At 41.5% G+C, this 23,092-nt stretch overlaps 1 protein-coding gene across 1 annotated transcript in view; it reads right to left on the bottom strand.

Moving 5' to 3' along the window:
- Positions 1-5,529: 5,529 nt before the first annotated feature.
- Positions 5,530-23,092, bottom strand: part of RNF130 (ring finger protein 130) — a 109,225-nt gene continuing 91,662 nt past the window's right edge. Inside the window, exons 6-9 of the mRNA XM_023193656.1 lie at positions 19,497-19,593; positions 16,536-16,740; positions 13,193-13,286; positions 5,530-5,721 (exon numbers count right to left, since the gene is read on the bottom strand). Coding sequence (XP_023049424.1) covers positions 5,706-5,721; positions 13,193-13,286; positions 16,536-16,740; positions 19,497-19,593 — 412 coding nt within the window. The 3' untranslated portion in view covers positions 5,530-5,705. The remainder of the gene's footprint in view (positions 5,722-13,192; positions 13,287-16,535; positions 16,741-19,496; positions 19,594-23,092) is intronic.

Here is a 23,092-nt window from a genome sequence, read left to right as displayed (position 1 = left end):
AAAAAAAAAAAAAAAAAAAAAAAAAAAAAAAATTCTGTAAATAATTAAGACCAGAGATAAGACCCCTCAGATCACTGCCCCTCCTCAAGGAGCAATCTGTAATCAACCAGATCACTGTAACATACTCACTAGCCTCATATGGAAGATGGTATAATCTTGCCAAAACTTCTGTCTCTGCCTATATAAGTGATACCTTAACTTCTCCAGAGTGGAACACTGATCCCATTTGTTTGAAGTTGCTGTTTTCCTGGGTGGCCATCCTCAAGCTCTGTGCTTGAACAAACTCTATACTTTATGATATTTTCTGAATCTCATTATTTAAGGTTGACAGTTGATAGCATCATGCCTATTAAGTAACTTTTCTTCTTTTTCTTGAGATAGCGTCTCACTCCATCACCCAGGCTGGAGTGAAATGGCACAATCTCAGCTCACTGCAACCTCCACCTCCAGGGTTCAAGCGACAGATTCTCCTGCCTCAGCCTCCAAAGTAGCTGGAATTATAAGCACCTGCCACCGTGCCTGGCTAAGTTTTGTATTTTTAATAGAGGTGTGGTTTTGCCATGTGGGCCAGGCTGGTATCAAACCCCTGGGCTCAAGTGATCCACTCGCCTCAGCCTCCCAAGTGTTGGGATTACAGGTGTGAGCCACCCCACCCAGCCTAAATAACTGCATTTTGATACTAATTGTATTTCTGGTTTTAGGAACAAAAATATATGTTTAAGGTGCACAAGCATGCACATGTGCACACAAAATACACCTTCATGGTTACTGAGACCATGATTAAATTGTAAAACATAAATAATGTCTGTTAAATCTCAAAGTCACAAACAGGTTCAAATTTCAATGTCAGATGACAAATGTTCCCTAAGACTGATGGGAAGTCCCAATCTATTAATTCACTCATTTCACTTCCTAGCTCTTGCAAAAAATTCTCTATCTGGCCTTCAACAGCATTTAATTTTTTAAAGTCTTACTTAACATTATGAATCGAAAAAATGTGAAAAGAAAGCACGTTAAGTTAGTAGAAAGAGTAACACTGTCATTAAAAGTCCTATGTCTCCTGATGTACTTCAGCATCTTCTGATGACTGCTGATGAAGGAAAATAATGAATCACCGTTAAATAAGGAGAGAAGGAAAGAAGAAGGAAGAACTGCTTTGATTTCTGTGGAGACGAAACCAGGTGGGGAGGAACTATACCATTGATTTATGAAATACTACCAGAGGAAAAACCTTTTTACTGAGGAAGATACCAATACAAGAGAGCTCACTCTAGAAAATAAGGCCAAACATGCTCGGCTGAACTTTGTCATTCTGAGTTGGCTGGTAATACCAGGAGGGCCACTGAACCAGGGAATCTCAATGGATAGAGGTGTATGAATAACCGGTGCAGCTTTAAAATATTCTTCAACCCCATATGCACCTAACAACAGAACCCCAAACTGCATGAAGCAAAAATAGACAGAATAAAAGGGAGAAACAGATAATTTGACAATACTAGAGATAATACTCACATTCAACAATTTCTAGAACTACAGAGAAGAAAAATAAGGGAAGATTTGAACAACACGATTAACTAGATCTAATACACATCTACAGAACAGTCTATCCAACAATAGCAGATATGTACATTCTTAAGTGCACATGGAACATTCTCCAGGACAGACCATGTTAGGTCATAAGAGAAGCCTTAATAAATTTATGATTGAAATCATACAAAGTATGTTCTCCAACCAATAACTGAATTTAGAATGAAACTGGCAATCTATAACAGAAGGAAATTTGTGAAATTTATGAACACACAGGATTCAAACAACATACTCCTAAATAACCAACGGGCCAAAGAAGAAATAACAGGGGAAACCAGAGATGAAATAAAAGCTACAACATATCAAAATTTACAACTGGGTGAAATCGGACTCAGAGGGAAATTTATAGCTATAAACAACTACATTAAATAAAAAAGACCTCAAATCAATAACCTCACCTTCTACCTTAAAAAAGAAAAAACTAAACCTAAACCAAGTAGAAGAAAGGAAATAAAGATTTGAGTAAGGCCAGGTGTGGTGGGTGAAGCCTGTAATCCTACCACTTTGGAAGGCTGAGGTAGGAGGATCATTTAAGTCAGGGAGTTCAAGGCTGCAGTGAGCTGAGATTGTGCCACTGCACTCCAGCCTGGGTGACTGAGCGAGACATGAGACGTCTCAAAAACAAAACAAAAAAAACAAGATTTGAGTAAAAATTAATGAAATAGAGAATAGAAGAGAGAAAAATCAATAAAACAAAAAGGATAAATTCCTAGAAAGATACAAATGACTCAAACTGTCTCAACCATAAATAGAAAACCTGAATAGGCCTCTAAGTGAGGAGAGAATGAGTTGGAAATCAAAAAACTTCCTACAAAGGAAAGTCCAGGACCAGATGGCTTCCAAATATCTAAAGAATTAACACAATTCTTCCTAAGATCTTCCAAAAAACAGAAGAGGAAAGAACACTTCATAATTGTTTGTATCATGGCAGCATTATGCTACGAAGGTCAGATAAGGACATACGAATTAATTACACACCAATATTCCTTATAAATATAGATGCAAAAATCCTCGGCAAAATACTAACAAACTAAATCCAGCAAATATAAAAAGGATTGCACATTATGACCAAGTGGGATTTATTCCAGCATTGGTTCAGTGTAAGAAAATCAATATAATACATCATATTCATAGGATAGAATAGAATAAAGGGCAAACTCACATGATCATCTCAATAGACACAAAGCTTTTGACAGAATCAAAAACTGTTTCATGATAAAAACGTTCAGTAAGCTAGAAATAGAAGGTAACTTTCTCAACTTGATAAAGGGTATCTAATCTATGAAAGTCTTAATAGCTAACGTCATAATCAGTGGTGACAGACGGAAAGTTTTTCCCTACAAGATCACAACACCACATGGATGTCTGTTTGCACCATTTCCATTCAACAATCTACTATTTGAGGTTCTAGCCAGGAACAATTAAGCATGAGAATAAAATAAATAAGCATCCAGATTGGAAAGGAAGAAGAAAAATGATCTCTATGTGCAGATGACATGATCTTGTAGACAGAAAAGCCCAAGGAATCCACAAAAAAAATGAGAATAAATGAGTTCAGCAATGTTGTAGGATAAAAGATCAATGTACAAAAATTAATCACAGTTCTATAGAAATTAAACATGTGGAACGATATCCCATGCTCATGAGCTGGAAGGCAATATTGTTGAGACAGCAATGCTAACTAAAATGATCTACAAATGTGCAATCCCTATAAAATCCTAGGTTTTTTTTTTTTTTTTTTTTTTTTTACAGAGATTGAGAAGTTGATTCTAAAATTCATTGAGAAATGCAAGGGACCCTGAATAAAGAAAACACATTTGAAAAAGAACAAAGTTGGAGAACTCACACTTCCCAATTTCAAAACTTACTATGAAATCAATGGAAGAATTGAGAGTCCAGACATAAACTCATACATTATACTCAATTGATTTTTGACAAGGGTGCCAAGACCATTTAATGGAGAAAAAGTCTCTTAAACAAATGGCACTGGGAAAACTGAACATCCACATGCAAAAGACTAAAGGTAAGACCCCTACCTTACACCATATACAAATTATTAACTCAAAACGGATCATCAAAGATCTAAATGTAAGAGCAAAGACGATATTGTTCTTAGAAGTCTTTGTGACCTTAAATTAGGTAATACTTTCTTAGACATCTAAAGTACAATCAACCAAAGGGAAAAAATAGACATATTCAACTTCATCCAAATTTAAAACTTTATGCTTTGAAAGACACTACCAAGAAAGTGAATAAATAGAGAATGGGAGAAAATATTTCAAATCACCTGTCTGATAAAGGCCTAGTATCTAGAACATACAAAGAACTCTTACAACAAAAAAGTCCAATTTAAAAATGGGCAAAGCACTGCGATAGACATTTCTCCAAAGAAAACATAAAATGACCAAAAGCACACGAAAAGATGTTGAATCTTTAGTCACTAGGGTAATGCACGTTAAAAACACGAGACAGCTCCTTCACACCCACTATGACATCTATAAGAAAAAAGACAGGCAGTCACTGGTGTTAGGGAGGTTGTGAAGAAATTGCAACCCTCATACATTCTTGGTGAGAATGCAAAATGGTGCAGCTGCTTTGAAGAGTATTTTGGCAATTTCTCAAGAAGTTAAACATACAGTTATACCATAATCCAGCAATTGCACTCTTAGGGACATATCCAGAGAACTGAAAATATATATTCATGCCAAAATTTGTTCATGAATGTTTATAGCAACATTATTCATAATAGCCAAACAGTGGAAACAAGTCAAGCGTCCATCAGCAGAACAAAATGTGGTACATCTATACTATGGAGTGCTACTCAGTCACACAAAGTAGTACTGACACGTGCTGTAACATGTATGAACTGTGAACACATTATGCTAAGTCAAAGAAGCCAGACACAAAAGGCCACATACTATATGGTTCTATTCACATGAAATGCCCAGAACAGGCAAATCCACAGAAACAATGAGTAGATTTCCAGGTTTCCAGGGCTGGCAGGGGTGAGTAGTTACTGTTAATGAGTATGAGGTTTCTTTATGGCGTGATGAAAATGTTCTTGAATTTGATAGTGGTGATGGTAGCACAACTTTGTGACTATACTAAAAACTACCGAAATATACACTCTACAAGGGTAATTTTATGGTATGTGAATTATATTTCAATTACCAAAATCCTTTCAGCCCCCTACTGATTTGAGCATGGCTACTGAGGTGAACCCCTGTTTTCAACAGGAATATATGTTCTCACTCCTCAGGTAGGCTGAGGTAGAAGATTAAGAATTCACTGCTGCAAACATTTACAAATACTGAAAATCCTTCAATATAATTCAATGTAACAAAATATTTTGAAATTCTCCTCATCAGCAAAGCAAAAATACTTCATTGGCACATGTAAAATTGCTCTCACCCTACTTTTTTGAATTTGCTGTTTTTAAAAGAATACAAAGTAGGTAAAAAAAAAAAAAATCTCAGATAGATACAATTTATTACTAATTAGGTGTGGCTTGGAAAATCTTTTTTACACTTATTCCTTCATTCCACAAATATTTATTGAGCACTTACTATGTGCAAAGCACTCTGTTGGGTGCAGAAGCACAGTGGGGAGAAATGTTCCAAGTCCCTGCTGCTGGGGGTGCTGAAGCTCTGGGGAAGGCTGATTAACCACAAAGAAGAAATTATCAGAGAACGAATGTCCACCTTGAAGAATGAGTAAATCAACTGACCACCCTAAGCAGCATCAATAGCAGCATGTCCCCACTCTTGCGCCCTATGTGGATAGGAGCCCATGTGAAGTCACCAATAGTAAGTGTCAATCCCTGTTCCTCTCACGGGAGCCAGGAGCACATTCTGTCTCTGAAACACAAATGCGATCCGGGTCTGCGGTCTCCAAATCAGCCCTTGAAACACAGGTCTGGTTAATAATACTCAACAGCACAGTCTTTTTATTTTATTATTTATTTCTTTTAATACAAAGCTTTGGCATTAGCAATTTTATGAAAAAATAAAATGTACTAAAAATAAATGCTTGTGTGGCATGATTGGTAAATGATGCACAAAAATAGGTTCTTTTTTCCTTCAAGGCAATCAGTCAGAAAGCAGTTTTTTTTTTCTTCTTCAAAACCATTCTACCCTATGGAATAAAAGGAAAAAAGAAGTCATAAATTAGTTAAAGAGTAGTCAAATGTTTAAAGTAACAGAGAAGTGACCCTAACTGAAGGGTGGCCTGCGCTGTCCCTAGCCATTTCCCAATCCCTCTGGTAAGGCCAGGAAGCCATTAAGTGTTTTCCCAAAATCAGCAGTTTCAGATCTGCAGGTGACTGACTCATCCACCTTAGAGGTGCTTTAATATGCCCAAAAGAATGAAGGAAAAGGTCAGGCCCATGGCGTGTTGTTTAAATACACAGGGATGATTATCATACAATTTACAGCTTATCCTGGTTTACATACATGTTCTGAATGCTGAGGGTGCTGAAATCTGTAGCTGTTGTCTTTTAAAAAATGCTCCTCTTACCCCTCAAACAAGAATGTCCTTACTTATTCTGAAGTGACAGGGATGTATGGCTGTCTCACAGGAATCCTCCAGACCTTGTGTATGTGTGTTTCTGTCCTTGTATCAGGTGGAAAAAGAGCCTATGAGCTTTTGACGAGCCCCCGCGCTGACCCAGCTCCTGCTGCCCTCTCTGCAGCCCTGTGTTGTGGCACTGCCCTGGCTTTCTGATGCCTTGGATTCCTGCTCATTTCCAGGGTCCCCAAATCGAGCTGTTAGCATTGATCTCTTTCTTTCAGCTGGGCTCCAGATCTCTGCTTCAAACCACACAAGCTTTGGTTATTATACAACTCTCCAGCAACTCTTGATTTCAGCTCCTGCCCGCCACCCTGACTTCCTCCTTCAACTCCCTGTTTTTACCTAATCTATCTTCCTGCCTCCATGCTCTACCACAGCAAGCAGCTTCGCAGCCACTAGGAATATCTCTCTGCTGAAAAGCCTTAGAGCCCATTACCAGCTCTTTACAAGAATAAAGTCCAAATTCTGTCTCCTGCCTACTGCCACCACCACCTACGGTAGACACACCAAACCACACAACTCCCTGATCCTGGTCTGTGAGGTCCTCACTGTGTGCTCTAATTATGCCCAGGCTGGTTCCTAAGTCACTCCTCCATGCAGCCTTTTCAGCTCCCCCAAAGGTAAAGCAGCAGCTCTGCAGGCATGACCCAGAAGTGCCTTTGCATACTCTCTCACTCTCCAGCCACATCAGTACGCACATGAGGGCATAGCCCTGAGCTCCAGTGGGGCCAGGCCAGGTCTCCGTTAGTTTCAGCACTGCGAGCCCAGTGCTTGGCAAAAGCCCAGGAGCCTACTTGGGAAACGGCATCTCAATGAATGAAGGGGCGTTGTCAACATTTTTGAAAAACCTCTGGTACAACTTCACATAAAGCTCTGTACTTTATTATTTCTTGTAGTTCCTACTTAAGGTAACACATTTTCTAGTATTTCCTCAGAAAAACTGAATATTAAAGACTTCCAAGGGGTAATCAAGTTTTTAAATCTACTTTATCTTGTTGCCTCTTAAAGAAATTATAGGCTGGGCACAGTGGCTCACGCCTGTAATCCCAGCACTTTGGGAGGCTGAGGCAGGTGGATCACCTGAGGTCAGGAGTTTGAGACCAGTCTGATCAACATGGCAAAACCCCATCGCCACTAAAAATACAAAAATTAGCCAGGGGCGGTGGCGGGCGCCTGTAGTCCCAGCTACTCGGGAAGCTGAGACAGGAGAATTGCTTGAACCTGGGAGGCAGAGGTTGCAGTGAGCCGAGATTGCACCATTGCACTCCAGCCTGGGTGACAGAGTGAGACTTTGTCTCAAATAAATAAATAAAATAAAGCAAAATAATAACCACTGCCAAAGAGAGCAGAGAAGTCCAATGCAAGTTCCCACTGCCTTTAATACTCATGTTGCCACTGTATTTTTAGGAAACGAAATTTGTCTTCTTCAACCACATTATTTGACACTATCCTCCTCTCTGAAGTAGTCAAATGCAAGCAGTTTAAAGGAAAAGGCTGGAACCAGAGGTGCTGGGTTTGAATTCCAGGGGCCTTCTTCCTATGGCATCCCTCCAGAGTCACTCACTCCCTCAAAGCCCTAATTTATTCTTTTGTGTATATGTATCTCACACTCAGATTGGCTACAAGGAGAATAAATACTAAGAGAAAGAAGAGGATCCACTATCCAGCAATACACCTCAAACAGAGATTAATTTTAAATCTTTTCAGGAATTGTTACAAGACAGGTTGTGTGAGCAAAAGGTTATCAGGCTGAGAACTAAAAATTCAAAATTCTTTAGACAAGTGTTTCTCAAACTAAAGCATACAACCTATTAATGGTTTTTAAAATCAATTTAGGAGTTAACAACTAATATTAACAACAAGGCAGAGGGTTGACTACATCAGAGAATACTGCATGCAGTCAGGGAAGTGTCTGTGAAATTTGTTTCAGTTACATATGGGAGCACTAGGTCACAATGCAAAATGTATCTCTTACAGCAGGAGATGGTTTTTAAAAAGTCTGAAAAACACTGCTTTTGATATTTAAGGTTCTAAAACAGGTAACTGAAACAGAACCCAACACCTCTCCTTGGCCTCTGATCACTCCTAGGACAATTCAAGAGGGACCCTCAGCACAGGATGAGTCTTAGAGCCTTCTACCTGACGTGAGGTCGGCCTGTGAACAGCTCTATCCTGTAGCTTCCGTCTGAAGATTTAGGTCCTGGTGCAGGCTCGCTAGCTTTCAAAGTGTCCCGTGTTTTGGATGGACAATTTTAACTAATACAAAGTTTTCTTGTTTTCTTTCTTTCTTTCTTTCTTTTTCTCTCTGTCTCTCTTTTTCTTTTCTTTTTTTTTTTGAGAGAGAGCTTCACTCTGGTCACTCAGGCTGGAGTGCAACGGGGCGATCTCGGCTCACTGCAACCTTTGCCTCCCGGGTTCAAGCGATTCTCCTGCCTCAGCCTTAGCTGGGATTACAGGCACCTGCCACCACACCCGGCTAATTTTCATATTTTTAGTAGAGATGGGGTTTCACCATGTTGGCTAGGCTTGTCTCGAACTCCTGGCCTCAGGTGATCTATCCGCCTCGGCCTCCCAAAGTGCTGGGATTACAGGTGTGAGTTACCGTGCCAGGTCACAAAGCTCTTTCGTATATCAAGTGGAAATCTACCTCCCTGTAGATATCTCCAGAGCTCCAGAAATACAGAGTAAGCGTGTCTCTGTATGCACTGGTTAGTCACCATGAGACTCTTTTGAATATTAAACCAGGCAATATGGGTAAAAGAGACCAGTGTAGGACTAAGATCTTGGAAGGCATTCAATAAACAGTAGTTATTCTCATCTTTAAGAGTCTTTCAAACACCTGGAAACACCTCTCATCTCACCCGGTCCCCTGTCTTCCAAAACAAGTATCCCCGAGACATCAAATAATTAAATTTGCAGACCCTTTTATGTTGGGCTAGTTTCTCAATATTCCTCTTAAAAAGAGTACTGAGCACTCACGCCTGTAATCCCAGCACTTTGGGAGGCCAAGGTAGGCGGATCACAAGGTCAGGAGTTCAAGACCAGCCTGGCCAAGATAGTGAAACCCCATCTCTACTGAAAATACAAAAAATTAGCCAGGCGTGGTGGTGGGTGCTTGTGATCCCAGCTACTCAGAAGGCTGAGGCAGATAATTGCTTGAACCCAGGAGGTGGAGGTTGTGGTGGGCCGAGATGGCACCACTGCACTCTAGCCTGGATAACAGAGCAAGACTCCATCTCAAAGAAAAAAAAAAAAAAAGAGTACTGAGCAAAATAATTCAGAAATACTGAGAGTAAAATAGAAACATCAATTCTTTTTATATAAAGGAGTTTATATATATAAATTTCTGATACTACACTAAGAGGAGGAAGCTCACCAGCAGTTTCCTGGTGGACCTGCTACAAGAAGCCAGGGCTTCCTGATCTCAGGTTATGCCACTGGAACATCTGCTCTAGTTATTTCATCACCTTTACCACTTCAGATTCATTTCCTCATGCCAAGACTTTTTTGAATCTTGAATAATGAGCTACCCTTCTCTGCAAATCTTAGAACATGATTTCTATGAATCAGAATCTAGCAACTGGAAAAAGGCTCTAGGGAATACCTAGTCACGCCTCCCATTAAACTTAAAATCTCTGTTATATATTTGTATATGTTCCTCAAATACAAATAATAAAAATATTTATTTTTATTTTGAGGGAAAACTAGAGTGACACAAATATCAGTTAGTAAATGTTGACATTTCACAAGGTTTATATGAATAACCAAGTAGAGCAAAAGACCCCTTTTGGGAATTGAAATTCGATAACCTTGCTTACCTAGGTACTAAGAAACAGAGGTATGAGAAGCCAATACATAAATATATTTACCTTACATTTATTTGCTTCTTTGACTACCATCCTGTTTATATTTGCAAAGTTTCAAAATTTACCAGATCTGTTTGCAGTGCTAAAAAAATTTAATGTATAATTAGTTACAGTACTTAAATAAATAGTATTTAATCATAATAGAAGGGCAGTGACTCCAAACCCAAGGGCTTTTTGATGGACTTCTGATTGAAGCCAACAGCACCAAGCCCTTGGTAAATGCACCAAGCATGGTGAGGGAGGGATGGGGGCTTGCATCCCTTGTGGGGATCCTCCTTGTGTAGTCAGCAACCCACCCATGGCAGGGGGCCCTGGACCACCTGGGTCCCACACACTGCCCTTACATCGTGCCTACAGGGTTTCAACAGTGAGTAGACAGGGTCAAGGACTTGCTTGAATAGTAATGTACAAGAACAGTGACTAGTAACACTGCCAAAAAAGTAAACTATTCTAGTAGGTATATGCATAGAGGTGAAGTTCAGTATCAATTTTCAGACAGTCATTAAAATGCCAAGAGATGAAATCTGTTTATATATGACTATTTTACAAATGGATGAGGTTACCCAGAAAATTCAGCCAGGGCAATTAAGGTGAAAAAAAAATCTTATTTTGGTTGTAAGTTTCTTGGTAGATAAAGGCAAAAACAGAAATCAAATAGATGTTGAAAAATTCATTAATAAATAATAATTACAAATTTATTTGCTAAAATAAACTTTTTTCTGGAATAAAAGCACTAGGAATTTGTCATTGACATTTTTGAGAAAAAGACATTGGGTAAAAGTACTATTATCTTTCCTATCATCTGCCACAATAAAAACTGCCTTTAAAAAGATTAATTCATGTTTACTGTTAAAAAAAAAAAAAACACACACACAACACACAAAAGCACATATTGAAGAAGACATTGCCCCAGATTCTAACGTAAGATAATCACCATTCATATTCTGGTGACCATCCTTGCTTGTATCCACATGTGTGCATACACAACACGCACACACACACTCTCTCCATTTTTCTCTCTAAATGGGATCGTGAATATTGTCCTTCAGTGGTTTTGACTGAAGGCACAGAAATAATAACCAAATGAACAACTGTGAAATCAACCCTCTACAACCACTAATGGGAGAAGGGTTGGACTAAGGCATGGATCTAAGATCCATGACTTAGATTCTGAGTCATGCAGGCATTTAGGCACGGAACTAAAATGTTATGGCCCAGATACTATGATTTCTAATAGGCAACATGTCTACTGAGCAACTCTCATGTTAATCTGATAAATGAACTGAACATCAGATGGATTCTGAGTGACAGCCAGGTGACTATTAAACTACCCAATAATTCTTGAAAAGTGCCTAGTGTAAGTATTTGCTTGCATTGGTTATCACTCATTTGTGAACTTTTTGAGAAGTAGGCTTATATTACTATCTTGCCTGATGGGTTAGCATGGGAGTAAGCAAAAGAGGTGGTTGTGGGTGAAATAAGTGTTTCCCTCCAAAATAAGGTTTGAATCATAGCTACTCACAGAGTTACTATGGTTCTGTGTCCTATTTCATGGAAGAAATTAAATTCAATTCCCAGACAATAAAGGCAGATGGCCATCTTCCTAACAGAACTTCAATAGCACTGTGGTGGCATTGGCTTGGCTAACATTTATTGAGCACTTCTTATGTACCAGGCACTGTGCTAAGCATTTTATATGCTGATTCTCATAACAACCCTGCCACATGGTCCTAGCGTTATTTGTTTATGAATGACTACAAGGAGCTTCAAATAAATAAAACTGCCCACGTCTTACAACTGAAAAATGGAGGAGCTGAGAGTCAAATCCAGGTGTGTGTGACCCTAGAGTCTAAGGAATTAGGTGCACTGTGCTGAAAGAAACTGCATGGGTGGCCAACAGCAGCAGCCAGTGGTTCACCTGCTGGATCAGTGCAGTGCTCCTCTCAAGGCTGGGGAGTGCCACCCGACCCTGACGTCTGTGAGCCCCAACATGTACGGGCTCACGGATGCCAGCGGGCACTTCCTGCAGGTATCTAGCCCACAGATCAGGTTTAGATCTAGGAACACATGTCACTGCAATTGGAGGCCACTTGCCCATTGTTTCTATAGCCAGACAATGGGCAGTCAATTAAATCAACTGCATGAAGTAGTTTGGTTATTACTCATCAATTAAAGTCTCAGGACATAATTGAGTAGGGCGATGGCGTGAATTCCACCCACACCAACTGAGGTTCAAATGTGGGCAGTGCCCCAGGGTTGCTTTCATCTCTAATTAGTTTTCATGAATATTGGTAAAAGAAAGGACTGAACGATATCCTCAGTAAATGTCCAAAATTTAGAACAAAACGAAACAAAGCAAAAATAAAAAACCCTTTCTATATCTTATCCCTACGGAAAACTACTCTTGGAACAGCACTGCATCAAAATGGACCATAACAGTCATCTAGCCCAATCTTCCATCCTCTGAAAACACCTCACTACAGCACCCCTGACAAGCCTGCATTCCCAGTCCTGGGCATGCCCTACAGCAAACCACCCTGCCGCTAAGCAACCTCACTGACAGATGTCCTTCCTTTTACCGAGGTGAAGCCTGCAGTCATGGAGCCTGCTCTTTGGTCGTCATTTTGCCCGTGGAGATAGCGCTTAGACTTATTTTCTCTTCCTCCTCACAGTTGTCCTAATATCTGGAAACAGTGGGTCTTTTAAATTGCTTCTTTCCTGCAGGCCAAGTACCCGAGGCAGTGGTCCTGACTACAGGCATGGGTGCCGGGGCTTCCCCAGAAGCTAGACATGCAAGGCTCCAGGTAAGTGTGATGAACACAAAGTGGGGCTCTTCCCGTCAGCCATGAGGACACTGGCAGCCTTTTACACTCTATACTGTTCCTTTGCCATTTGCATTACACTGCCAATTCATTCTAAGCCTGTGGCTAATGAAAACCTCTGGATCTTTTCTCAAATGAGCTGTTCTTGTTGAATAAGGTGAATTCCCAATCTGTGTTACTGACTAAAAATATATGTTCATGAAATAAAGTATTTTGCTAGATATGATCCCACCAGGATCAGTATGAAACTGGTGGAAAGCCAATTCTCACCACCTTTGTGAAAATTGCTCCATGTGTTTTCCTGGGATCATCTGGCACATGCAATCCAAAAAACAATTTGTTACTTACTCATTAGCATTCAAGCTAGCTGTGGCTCTGATGATCATGTAGCAGAGTGTGAGGGCACTGAGGAGGCCAAAACTGGCAATAATAAACCATTCTTCTGTTGACAAAGGAAAGGGAGGAAATCACTCTGGGGAGAAGGTTTAAGTCAAATCGATGCCAACATTTCCCTCAAATGCAACGAAGCAGACGTCAACGGAGGTGTAAGTCAAGATTGGCCCAAGGAAGTGAAGCAGGAGGTTTGCCAGAGAGCTACTAACTGGAGAAGGTTAGTGGAGTACTGGTGAAAGCTGCAAGGGAGAAAGGAAAGCATGGCCCAACCATTTCTTCCATTTAGGTCCTGAGGTCTGTGAGCAGTGTAGCCACCAAAAAGTGTGTGGTGAAAATATGTATATAAAATTGCACATGGACATAGACTTTTTTCATTGTTAATGTAAATGGCAGTAAAGCAGACTAAGCATATTTATAGCCTTCTTTCCTTCTTCATTCTGTCATTTCTGCATGGCTTTCATTCTTAGTCAAAGGCTGAGGAACACGGAGCAACGGTTCTCCAGGTCCTGTGGGTGCTCCCAGCAGTCTGCGAGCCGGCCTCCCATGGCATCCATGGCTACATTCTTCTCTCTTACGCATGGGCTTACTTGGGATATTTACGTAAAAAGGACATCTCACTGGTGTCTCAAGAAACCAGAAACTACTCTTCCCGACCCCACTGCCGAGGAGCAGCACTGGCTGTCCAGGCTGTGACACGCAGAAGTAGGAAGGGCGGGGGACTGACCGGGTACTTGGCTGCCAAAGAGCTGGAAACCTTTGGTGCTTACAACTCTAAGGATTGTCATCTAGCCTGTCTCTCTCTCTCCATCCAGATATTTTCCCTTACCTTTTCAGAGCCGATGTTGTCAAAGTAACATTTTAAAAACAGTATTTATTGGGAACCTCAAAAACAACCTAAGAACCGATCTGACTTGCTAAAAAGTCTTAACTCTAAAATATTTCTTAGAGTATACAATGACTAGGGCTTTTTTAACAAAATGTTATACAATAAAATTACCTATATATCTGCAAGAAGGAAGAGAGAACTATTTACATGTGAACTGCCAAATATTTTATGCATAAGCTGTATACAACATGTGTGTCTCTCAATCTGGGTTCCACAAATCCTAACCCCGCATGCAAAACTGTGTGTGCATAGGCCTTTTTCTAGAAAAACATACTTTTGTTAGATTTTAAAGGTGGTGACTTTCGGAAGGTCACGAAGCACTGCTCTGGAGGACTTCCGGGTCCGGAGTGTGCTCTATGAGCATTTCTCTGCCCAGCTTAGCTTATGTTATGAAAATGCTTAGTAAACCCCTACTGTTTAGACATCAGTACAGCCACTGTCTCTCAAACTACAAACTTCCTCATCAGTAGATTGAAGCTTTTTATTTAATCGCATGAACGTTCAAGACCACATATAAAACCCACCATTTTTACCTGTAATGTTTTAAGTTAGGGAAAATGTATATGGCATTTTAAAAAATCAAGAGCCGAATGCCATCACCATCAAGGAACTTAAGACAGTATCCTCTTTTTTCTTCTTGGAGACTTTTACATAGGATATGTAGACTACCTTGTAGAACTTCGTCACATCTACATTTCCAAATTCTGAGTATACCATCCCATATTTGCACGTCTTTGTGTGTGCTGTGATTTCAATTTTAAAAACTAGTAACAAAAGGAAGTAGACACCATCATAAAACACCCCATATGCTGGTGGCATTTCCACAGTGCCCCCCTGCAGCGGGCCTGGCTACCTCTGCCCCCAGTGCCTACTTAGCACAGTGCCTTGCACACAGTGGGTGCCAGTTGGATGCATTGTGGTTGCTATGGTGCTATAGAGCTTCAGAGGGAAAGCAGAGGTAGCTGTGGTTTAGTTCAATCACATGAATTTTATTTACTAACATCATGTGTAAATTCTGCTAACGGTGATTAATTTGGTACATGAAGTAATCTTTTTTATCATCAAAGCAAAAGGTTTTGAAAGGACATTTCTATATAAAATATAATGGGATCAGTATTTAATGTAGTAAGTAGTAGGTGCTCAATAAATGTTTGATCAATGAAGGACCCGAAAAACTCACTAATAAACCAACAACCTTTGTGTTCTTTATTACTACTCAATCAAGTTTTAAAACTGTAGACCACAAAACCTAAACACCAAAGAAAGAAAACCATGAAATGCTATCAAAATGAATCACTGAGAGATGGTGCGAAATGAGCCAAACTACGCTCAAAGCATAGTTTTCCCTGCTGCATAACTGAATGAGGGCTCTCTGAGTTAGACAGATGACAGAATAAAACCTGGGGAACCATTTTCTAACAACAATGTCTGGTTGGTTAAAAACATGAATACTTGGATTGAACAGACCACACAAGTCTTAATATGTAAAGGAGAAAACATTCTGTAACAGTGTCATCCATTTCACTGACTCCCAGAGTGGAGTGGGGTCCCGCGAGCCTCAGGGTCTGACGCTCTAGGCAAGCAGCAGCAGGTACTGGAAAAGGCGACAGCAGAGCAGCAACAAGGAAGATGGGTGAAAGGTTGTTAGATGAAAACAACATGTAAAGAATGGAAGTGAAGAGAAAAGCTGGCTTGTTGAGGGGTGAATGTCTGTGAGGCCCACACACACGCTGTCAGCTCACTCACACCGTCCTTAGGCACTGCCATCAAAATACTCGGCATTTCTTTCCTGCTTGTCGACAGTGCAATGTGAAGATGTTCATAACTTGTTCACGGTATTTTTTTTCAGGCAGATTGTCCTTTGGCTTTTCTCCTACCTCATATACAATTATACCAAAGAGTTAAGTGCCAAGAGACCAAACTTCCATAAAAAACTTAAAATAAAGTGCGCAACAGGCTATCTTCCAAGAACTGTGAATTTTTAGGTTTAAATTATAGATGAGTTTCCCACTAAGTAGCCTGTAGCCCCGGAGGTGGAGAACACCAGCGCTCACAGTACACGACACACCAGCAACGCTGCTGGGGGCCTGTGTCACCTTCCAACATCTCCCTTTACACGCCTGTTTGTAATGCAATGATTTCAAAACAAGGTTTGTAATACAGCGACTAAGACAGACCTCAACAGCTACTCATCAAATGCAGCTATTCCTATTAATTATACACAAACACACCAGCTACTTATCATAAATAAAGTTTCATTCTTCCAAATACCTGTTTTAACAGAAACACACATCCCTTTCTTGGTTACAGTCTGTGTTGCAGGCTGAGGCGAGTGCCTTGACTCTCCTGATGGTCCCGAATGCCCATATAGGCAGTCACATGCCCCGTGCCTGAGTGGAGGCCCCCACTTACTTGTTACTGCAATGTTGATTTCTCCTGTTCTCGGAGTGAGCTCCCCATCCTGAGGAAGAGGCGAGATCCCCGAAGTTCGAAGTGGCTCAAGGCCGAGGGAGTTGTCGCCGGCAAGGTCGCCAAGGGCTGATCTTCGGTTTACAGCTTGGGTTCTGGTGAGCCTTTCCATATCGAATGCTACGTTATCAGTACATGGCAAATTCGGCTGCAAAATATTTCTAGGTTAAAAATAATTGTAAGGAAAACAAATCCTTTCATAAGATTCTGAAGTTTGACACCCTGTTGCAAAGACCTTACTAAGTTATTTCCCTGTGATATCCTCTCATTTATCTGCCCACCTACCTACTCCTTCTCCTCTCACCCTAAGTTTTTCTTCAAAAGGCACAGAGATCTCTTCTCAGAAATGGTACAAAGGAAAACCAAACTTCACTGCAGATCAGAGAAAACTGGTCACAGGCACAGGGAGTCGTAATCATTAACATACAGATACCAAACATCCAGTTTAAAACAGTAAACTATTACTTTACTTCATGGTAAATGTCCATGTTGAAGAATCCCAGGTAATAGAAAACACCTCTTTCATCCTACTAACTTCTCCGAAAGCCCCATTTCTCTGGTAGTCAGTTTTTAAGTATCGTCTGCCTTTAAACACAAGTAAAGCATAAAACCGAGAGTAGGTCAAAGTTGAAAAGACTTTTGAACTATAAGAAAATGATCTGTTTCAAAACCTAAGCACCTAATCCTGAGGGAGAGGTATAGAGCTGCTTAGGGCCACAGTCTACCAATTAAAAAGTGAGCACCAAAAGTCTGTGGTTGTAACAATGTGCATGTTCGGTTTACCTAACAACCTTTGGTTCTCTCAGCATGTAGCAGCAGGCCGCACATGAGAAGCAGAGCTGGGAGGGGTGGCTGTGAGAAGTTTATATGTTTCTAGAGAGAAGTTTCAGCCAACCAAACCTGGAACCAATGGCTTTCTGGGCAAAAGAACCATTTCAGGTCATCTCAAAGCCTTATTTTAAAAAAAGCAAAACACAGTGTACTAAGTGATGCTTAGACTCACACCCAGTTAGGAGAGGTTTTTTTATGTTCATTACATGTAAGGATCCATGATAACCTGCAGTACATTTTAGAAGGATTTTTGTTATAAACAGAGGAGAAAAGTATTAGCACTTAATATACTTAACAAACAGGCTAGGCATGGTGGCTCACGCCTGTAATCCCAGCACACTGGGAGGCTGAGGAGGCCAGATCACGAGGTCAGGAGATTGAGACCATCCTGGCTAACACGGTGAAACCCCGTCTCTACTAAAAATACAAAAAGTTAGCCGGTGTGGTGGCGGGCGCCTGTAGTCCCAGCTACTCGGGAGGATGAGGCAGGAGAATCACGCCACTGCACTCCAGCCTGGGCGACACAGTAAGACAGCCCCAACGAGAAGGGTTTATCCAGTCCATGGTGTCAGTAACACCTGATACTTTGAGTAATCCCATGTTAAATGGCATCACCACTGACATGATCTCTGGAGACAAAGGACAAATGGGGCATTACTGCCCGCCCAACTGTATACACCGAAACTGTGTTTGACAGTATATTTAAAATAAGATGCCTTCGATCTTCTTTGGTTTGCAAGCTAAAATGAGTTCATCTGTTGGATCAAACTAAACTTTTTGTTCCATAAGGAGATTATTCTTTCATTCTTTGAGACCAGAAACTATGTTATTTTCTGATAAAAAGCATAACCCTGGATATACATGCTTCTCTTAAGCAAGGACTAACCAAGGTCCTTGGTTACTCAAGTCAGTGTTGACCTGGCACCTGCCACAGCTGGACTCTGGCACACCTGGCGATGGCCCCTGCCAGGCTATGGTTGTCAACAGTTCTCCCTGGGCTTCAGGCACTGTCTGCCTTCTCTGCTTGCAACTTACCAACCCCCAAGAAATCAAAGTCAAACTTCAGGCTAAAGAACACAGTTTTATATTATGCCAAGCACAGAGGAGATTACGACTGGAACAGAGTCAACAGCATACAGCCTATCTTTTTAAAAAAGATGTCGGAATGAAGAAAAACCATGTCCTTCTCTCTTTCTTCATCTCATACTCCTCACCCAACAGAAGCACACTTTTAAAAGTGGACCATGCCAGGTGTGGTGACTCATGCCTATTATCTCAGCACTTTGGGAGGCTGAGACAGGAGGATCACTTGAGGCCAGGAGTTTGAGACCAGCCTGAACATCTTGTCTCTTCAAAACATAAAAAAGTGGCCAGGCACGGTGGCTCATGCCTGTAATCCCAGCACTTTGGGAGGCTGAGGCGGATGCATCACCTGAGGTCAGGGAGACCAGCCTGGACAACATGGTGAAACCCTGTCTCTACTAAAAATACAAGAAATTAGCCGGGGGTGGTGACAGGCACCTGCAATTTCAGCTACTCAGAAGGCTGAGGCAGGAGGATCGCTTCAACCTGGGAGGCAGAGGCTACAGTGGGCCAAGATCATGCCATTGTACTCTAGCCTGGGCAACAAGAGCGGAACTCTCACTCAAAAAAACCAAAACAAAAATAAGTTAGCCAGGCATGGTGGTGTGTGCCTGTAGTCCTAGCTACTCAGAAGGCTGAGGTGGGAGGACTGCTTGAGCCCAGGAGTTCGAGGTTATAGTAAGCTATGATTGCACCACTACACTGCAGTTGGGCCACAGAGTGAAACCTTATCTCTTAAATTTAATAAAAGAAAAAAAAAGGACTAGTACAGTTATTTACCTTCTCTTCCAGGAGTTCTCTGAGATGGGTTAGACTTCTCAGTAGTTTGGAAAAAAGGTCCTGTTGGGCTTACATGGTTACATGGCAAATATAGCCAGTGTTTTCTTGTGTGTCTTAGTCACACCTCCTATTATGCCAATTATGTTATACTGTATTACACATACATATAATAATACATAAAAGTGATAACAAATAAAATAGGAAACATACCACAATTCCCAGGGCCTTCAATATATTAAGTTTGCACATAGGACAGGTACAATGTTCACTAAGCCAGGGATCCACGCAGGATTTGTGGAAAACATGCCTATAAAATAATGGAGAGTTATGTCACAAATTACATACCGAGAAATGTATTAGGCCAAAATGGAAACAAAGGGAATTTTTAGTCTGTTTTCCCCCCTTTCAGAACATATTTTAAGCCCCAAGAGACAAATATTGGGAATTTATTAAAATATAACTTGCAGAAAATCTCCTGAACCCAACCTCATATGTACAACACTGTGGAAGAATGGGTAAGTAGGATTTGGTTGTTTGGACCTTTTATTTTACCAAATTCCAAAAAGGACTACTGGAAACTTAGAAAATTTATTAAGAATGCAAACAATCACACTTTACAAACCAGTTATGCTTTCTACAATAGCTAACATAGAAAAATGGAATTTCAAAAAGATATTAAATCATGGTTAAATGAAAAGAGTTCTCTGTATAGTTATTAGTTTTATGGAATCCTGTTTGAATGTCATTTTTAAAAACTTCTGAGCAATTTGTGTTGAATGTTTATAAAAGCTACAGGGAAGTTGAAACTATTTTAAGGGGTAAACTGTGCCTAGATTCAAGTAACACTTAGCAATTTTCAGCTGAAATGTTAAAGGGGGAGGATGGGTGATTTTCTCTCTTATTGAAGAAAGTAGAAAGCCACAGCCTTGTGACTGGAAATAAGTCAGTCAGAGGGTTTTGCATTCTTAAAAAAAGGAACTTGTGCCCTCTGGAAGGGAAGAAAGACTGCAGGAGCTGCAGAAATTACTTCTCAAGCTCTAGCACCTGGCCCAGCCGCTTTCTGAAGCTCTACAGTCCTGGCCAAACAGGGAGAAGGTGGGTGCCAGGACAGACATTCAGGGCAGCTTTGGAAGAAACACTAATCTGAGTTTGGGATAAGAGAAATTTTTGAGTAACATGCCAAAGTGAACCATGGTATACCTTTACAACTTTGATTGTCAATTTCCAAGTTAATGTTATTTATAGCTGTTTTAAAATGTAGTTTTGATTTATAAAAAAGAGGTCTAGAAAACTCAGTTTCTGTTGGGATCTGGAACAGACGTTCATGCTTACAACTTACAACTTCGGCCTGAACAATATACGCACATGTCTGCCTACCACTGTTTGATGGCCTTACGCTCATTTCTTTGGGGACAAGAGTAAAGATCTTGAAGAATGGATTTGTCAGTCTAGTCTTAAATTCGCAGACAATGAAATAACTGGAACCATCACCCCGAAGGCATTTATTTAAACCTTAAAGCTTTTACTTAAGGGCTGGAAACCCGCCAATCCATAGGTAAGCCCCAAATACATTCAGTACGCCTAAGGCATTATGTCTTATTCCTCGTAGCCTGTGTGTGTGGCACGGTTCCTTACTACAGGGTGTCCCCAGGGCCAGCCTAGACTTTCCAGCAGGGGTCAACTGCACTAATGCTGGCTGCTGACCAGCAAAGACCACAAAAGGCTTCTTAACCCTTTTGGTGAATACAAACGCCCTTAGATCTGATATAAATTACAGAACCTCCTTCTAGAAAGTCACAGGGACGCAAATGCCTGGTACCTTGCATACATGTTCAGGAGGGGTACGGACCTGTGCACTGGGTTAGCACTAGGGTGGGGTGGCCGGGGAGGTGCTGCAGGTCAGGCCTACACAGGGCAGATGATGGGACTTTGCCGACTGACAGGTAACAGAAGAGATATGGTGCTGTGACCTCTGAGCAGGGCTCTGGTGCAGGAATGGGAAGTATCCCGCTGGGGGTTGGGGGAGGCCTAGGTGCTGTGTTCTGATCAGAGCTCTGGTACAGAAGTGAGAGGTATCCAGATGCAGTTGGGGGGTGGTTGGGCTTGCTGAACTGTTGGTGGAGACCTGGTAAAGCCGCAGCAGCCACCTGAGGGGATAGAGGTGTGGTCCTGGTGCTCCCTGCTGGGGCCAGTTTTTGCTTTTCCCTTTTCTGATTGTCCTGTCTTTCCTTATTCAGAAAGAAGCAAATGGTATAATTCTTGTATTTTCTTTTTAAAGCTGCATGAGTTCAGTGTTCTCTGCCTGTTTCTTTAACCTGAAATTAGTTATAAATATGTTTGGGTTCTTCAGTAACGGTTTCCTTCCAGGATTACTGATATAAAAGACGTGTCCGCCCCTCTGTTTTACTAAACAATTAAAAATTTCTCCTCTACGCTGTAGGGTACTATGAAGAAAAATAAAAAAGACCAACTGGTTCTCTGGCGACAAATTTAGAAAACCTTCCTTCCTTAGCTAACTGAAAATCTGAAATATTTCTGGTCTTTGGGCTCTCGATCCACCCCATCCCTCTCTTAACCCTGACCCCTACCTCAGAGCACTAAACACCCTTCCTTCCTAATTATCTTTCCAAATTCCCCACCAGTCCAGCTTCCGTGCAACTCACCCAGAGATCCTCAGTCTCAAATTCCCACGGCACATCCCTCCCTTTCACTAACAAATCTGGGTGGCTGTTCTCTTCACCCATGGCCCTCCTCTCCTTCCTGTCTCTTCTGTGATCTCCATAGGCAGCTGCCCTGAATGCGGTACTTTGTCCCCCATCACCCATTGTCTAACACTCCTGCTGGTCTCTTCATTGCAACTTTCACTGAACTCACCGTGGCCTTTCCTTCCCTTCTAGGCAAAGTTCTGCTACACCAGTCTGGTGCTTGGCAAACCACCTTTCTGCTGTGCAGAGCTCTCAGCTAAGGACTGGGCCACGGGCGTTTAATCTACCTTGGGAGGTGTTTGGAGCAGTCAATGCAACACAGCGTGTGGACCACTCCGAGAAGTGCCAAGGCTGAGCACATGCAGGGCCATCACACCGGCAGAGCAGCCCCACCAACTAGTCACACTCCTGCACGCCTAACCATGCTCGCCCTCACTATGGCTGTGGGCTCTCACTGTGGAAGGTGCTCCATGGACACCCAGGAGGCCTCAGAAAGACACACCTGGGGCAAGTGGGGCCTTGAAAAGAAGTTCCCCACTCACGTGATAAAAACGCACATAAATGCAGAACAGGCTCGCCACACATAGGGTGGGTGGGTGGTACACCGGGACAGAAAGCAGGTAACACGTGGACAGTGAAACATGAAAAGCACAAGTATACCGAACTTCAACAAGTCCTTTATTTCTATGAGAAATACTTTGGGATACAGAATGAGAAACAAACGTGAAAGGAACAAACCCAGCAATAATGAAATTCAGTGCCCTCCCCTTTCCTATGTCCCACACATGCCATAAACTAGAGTGAGCGGAAGAGCGCTGTGGGAGGGGAGGCTCTGTGGGAGGAAGGTGAGTTGCTCTCACAGCTCTGCAGCCTCTTGGTGCCGTTTAAGAACCTGGCAAATATAAAAGGATGCAGAATTATTAAAGGTCACAGACAGAAACTCTCTTCTGCTAGCTGGGGCTGGCAGCAGTCACCGTCTCTATAGGTCCTCCGTTGCAGTGGAGCCTCAGACATCTGCAGTGCCAGCCCCCGGCTTTAGCTCCCACAGTGGCATGGAAACATACGTTCATCCATCCACGCTGCAGCACTCCACTTCTGAAA

The sequence above is a fragment of the Piliocolobus tephrosceles genome, chromosome 4 (assembly GCF_002776525.5).
Source record: "Piliocolobus tephrosceles isolate RC106 chromosome 4, ASM277652v3, whole genome shotgun sequence".
Classification (NCBI taxonomy): Eukaryota; Metazoa; Chordata; class Mammalia; order Primates; family Cercopithecidae; genus Piliocolobus; species Piliocolobus tephrosceles.
This window is presented reverse-complemented; position numbering and strand designations above follow the sequence as displayed.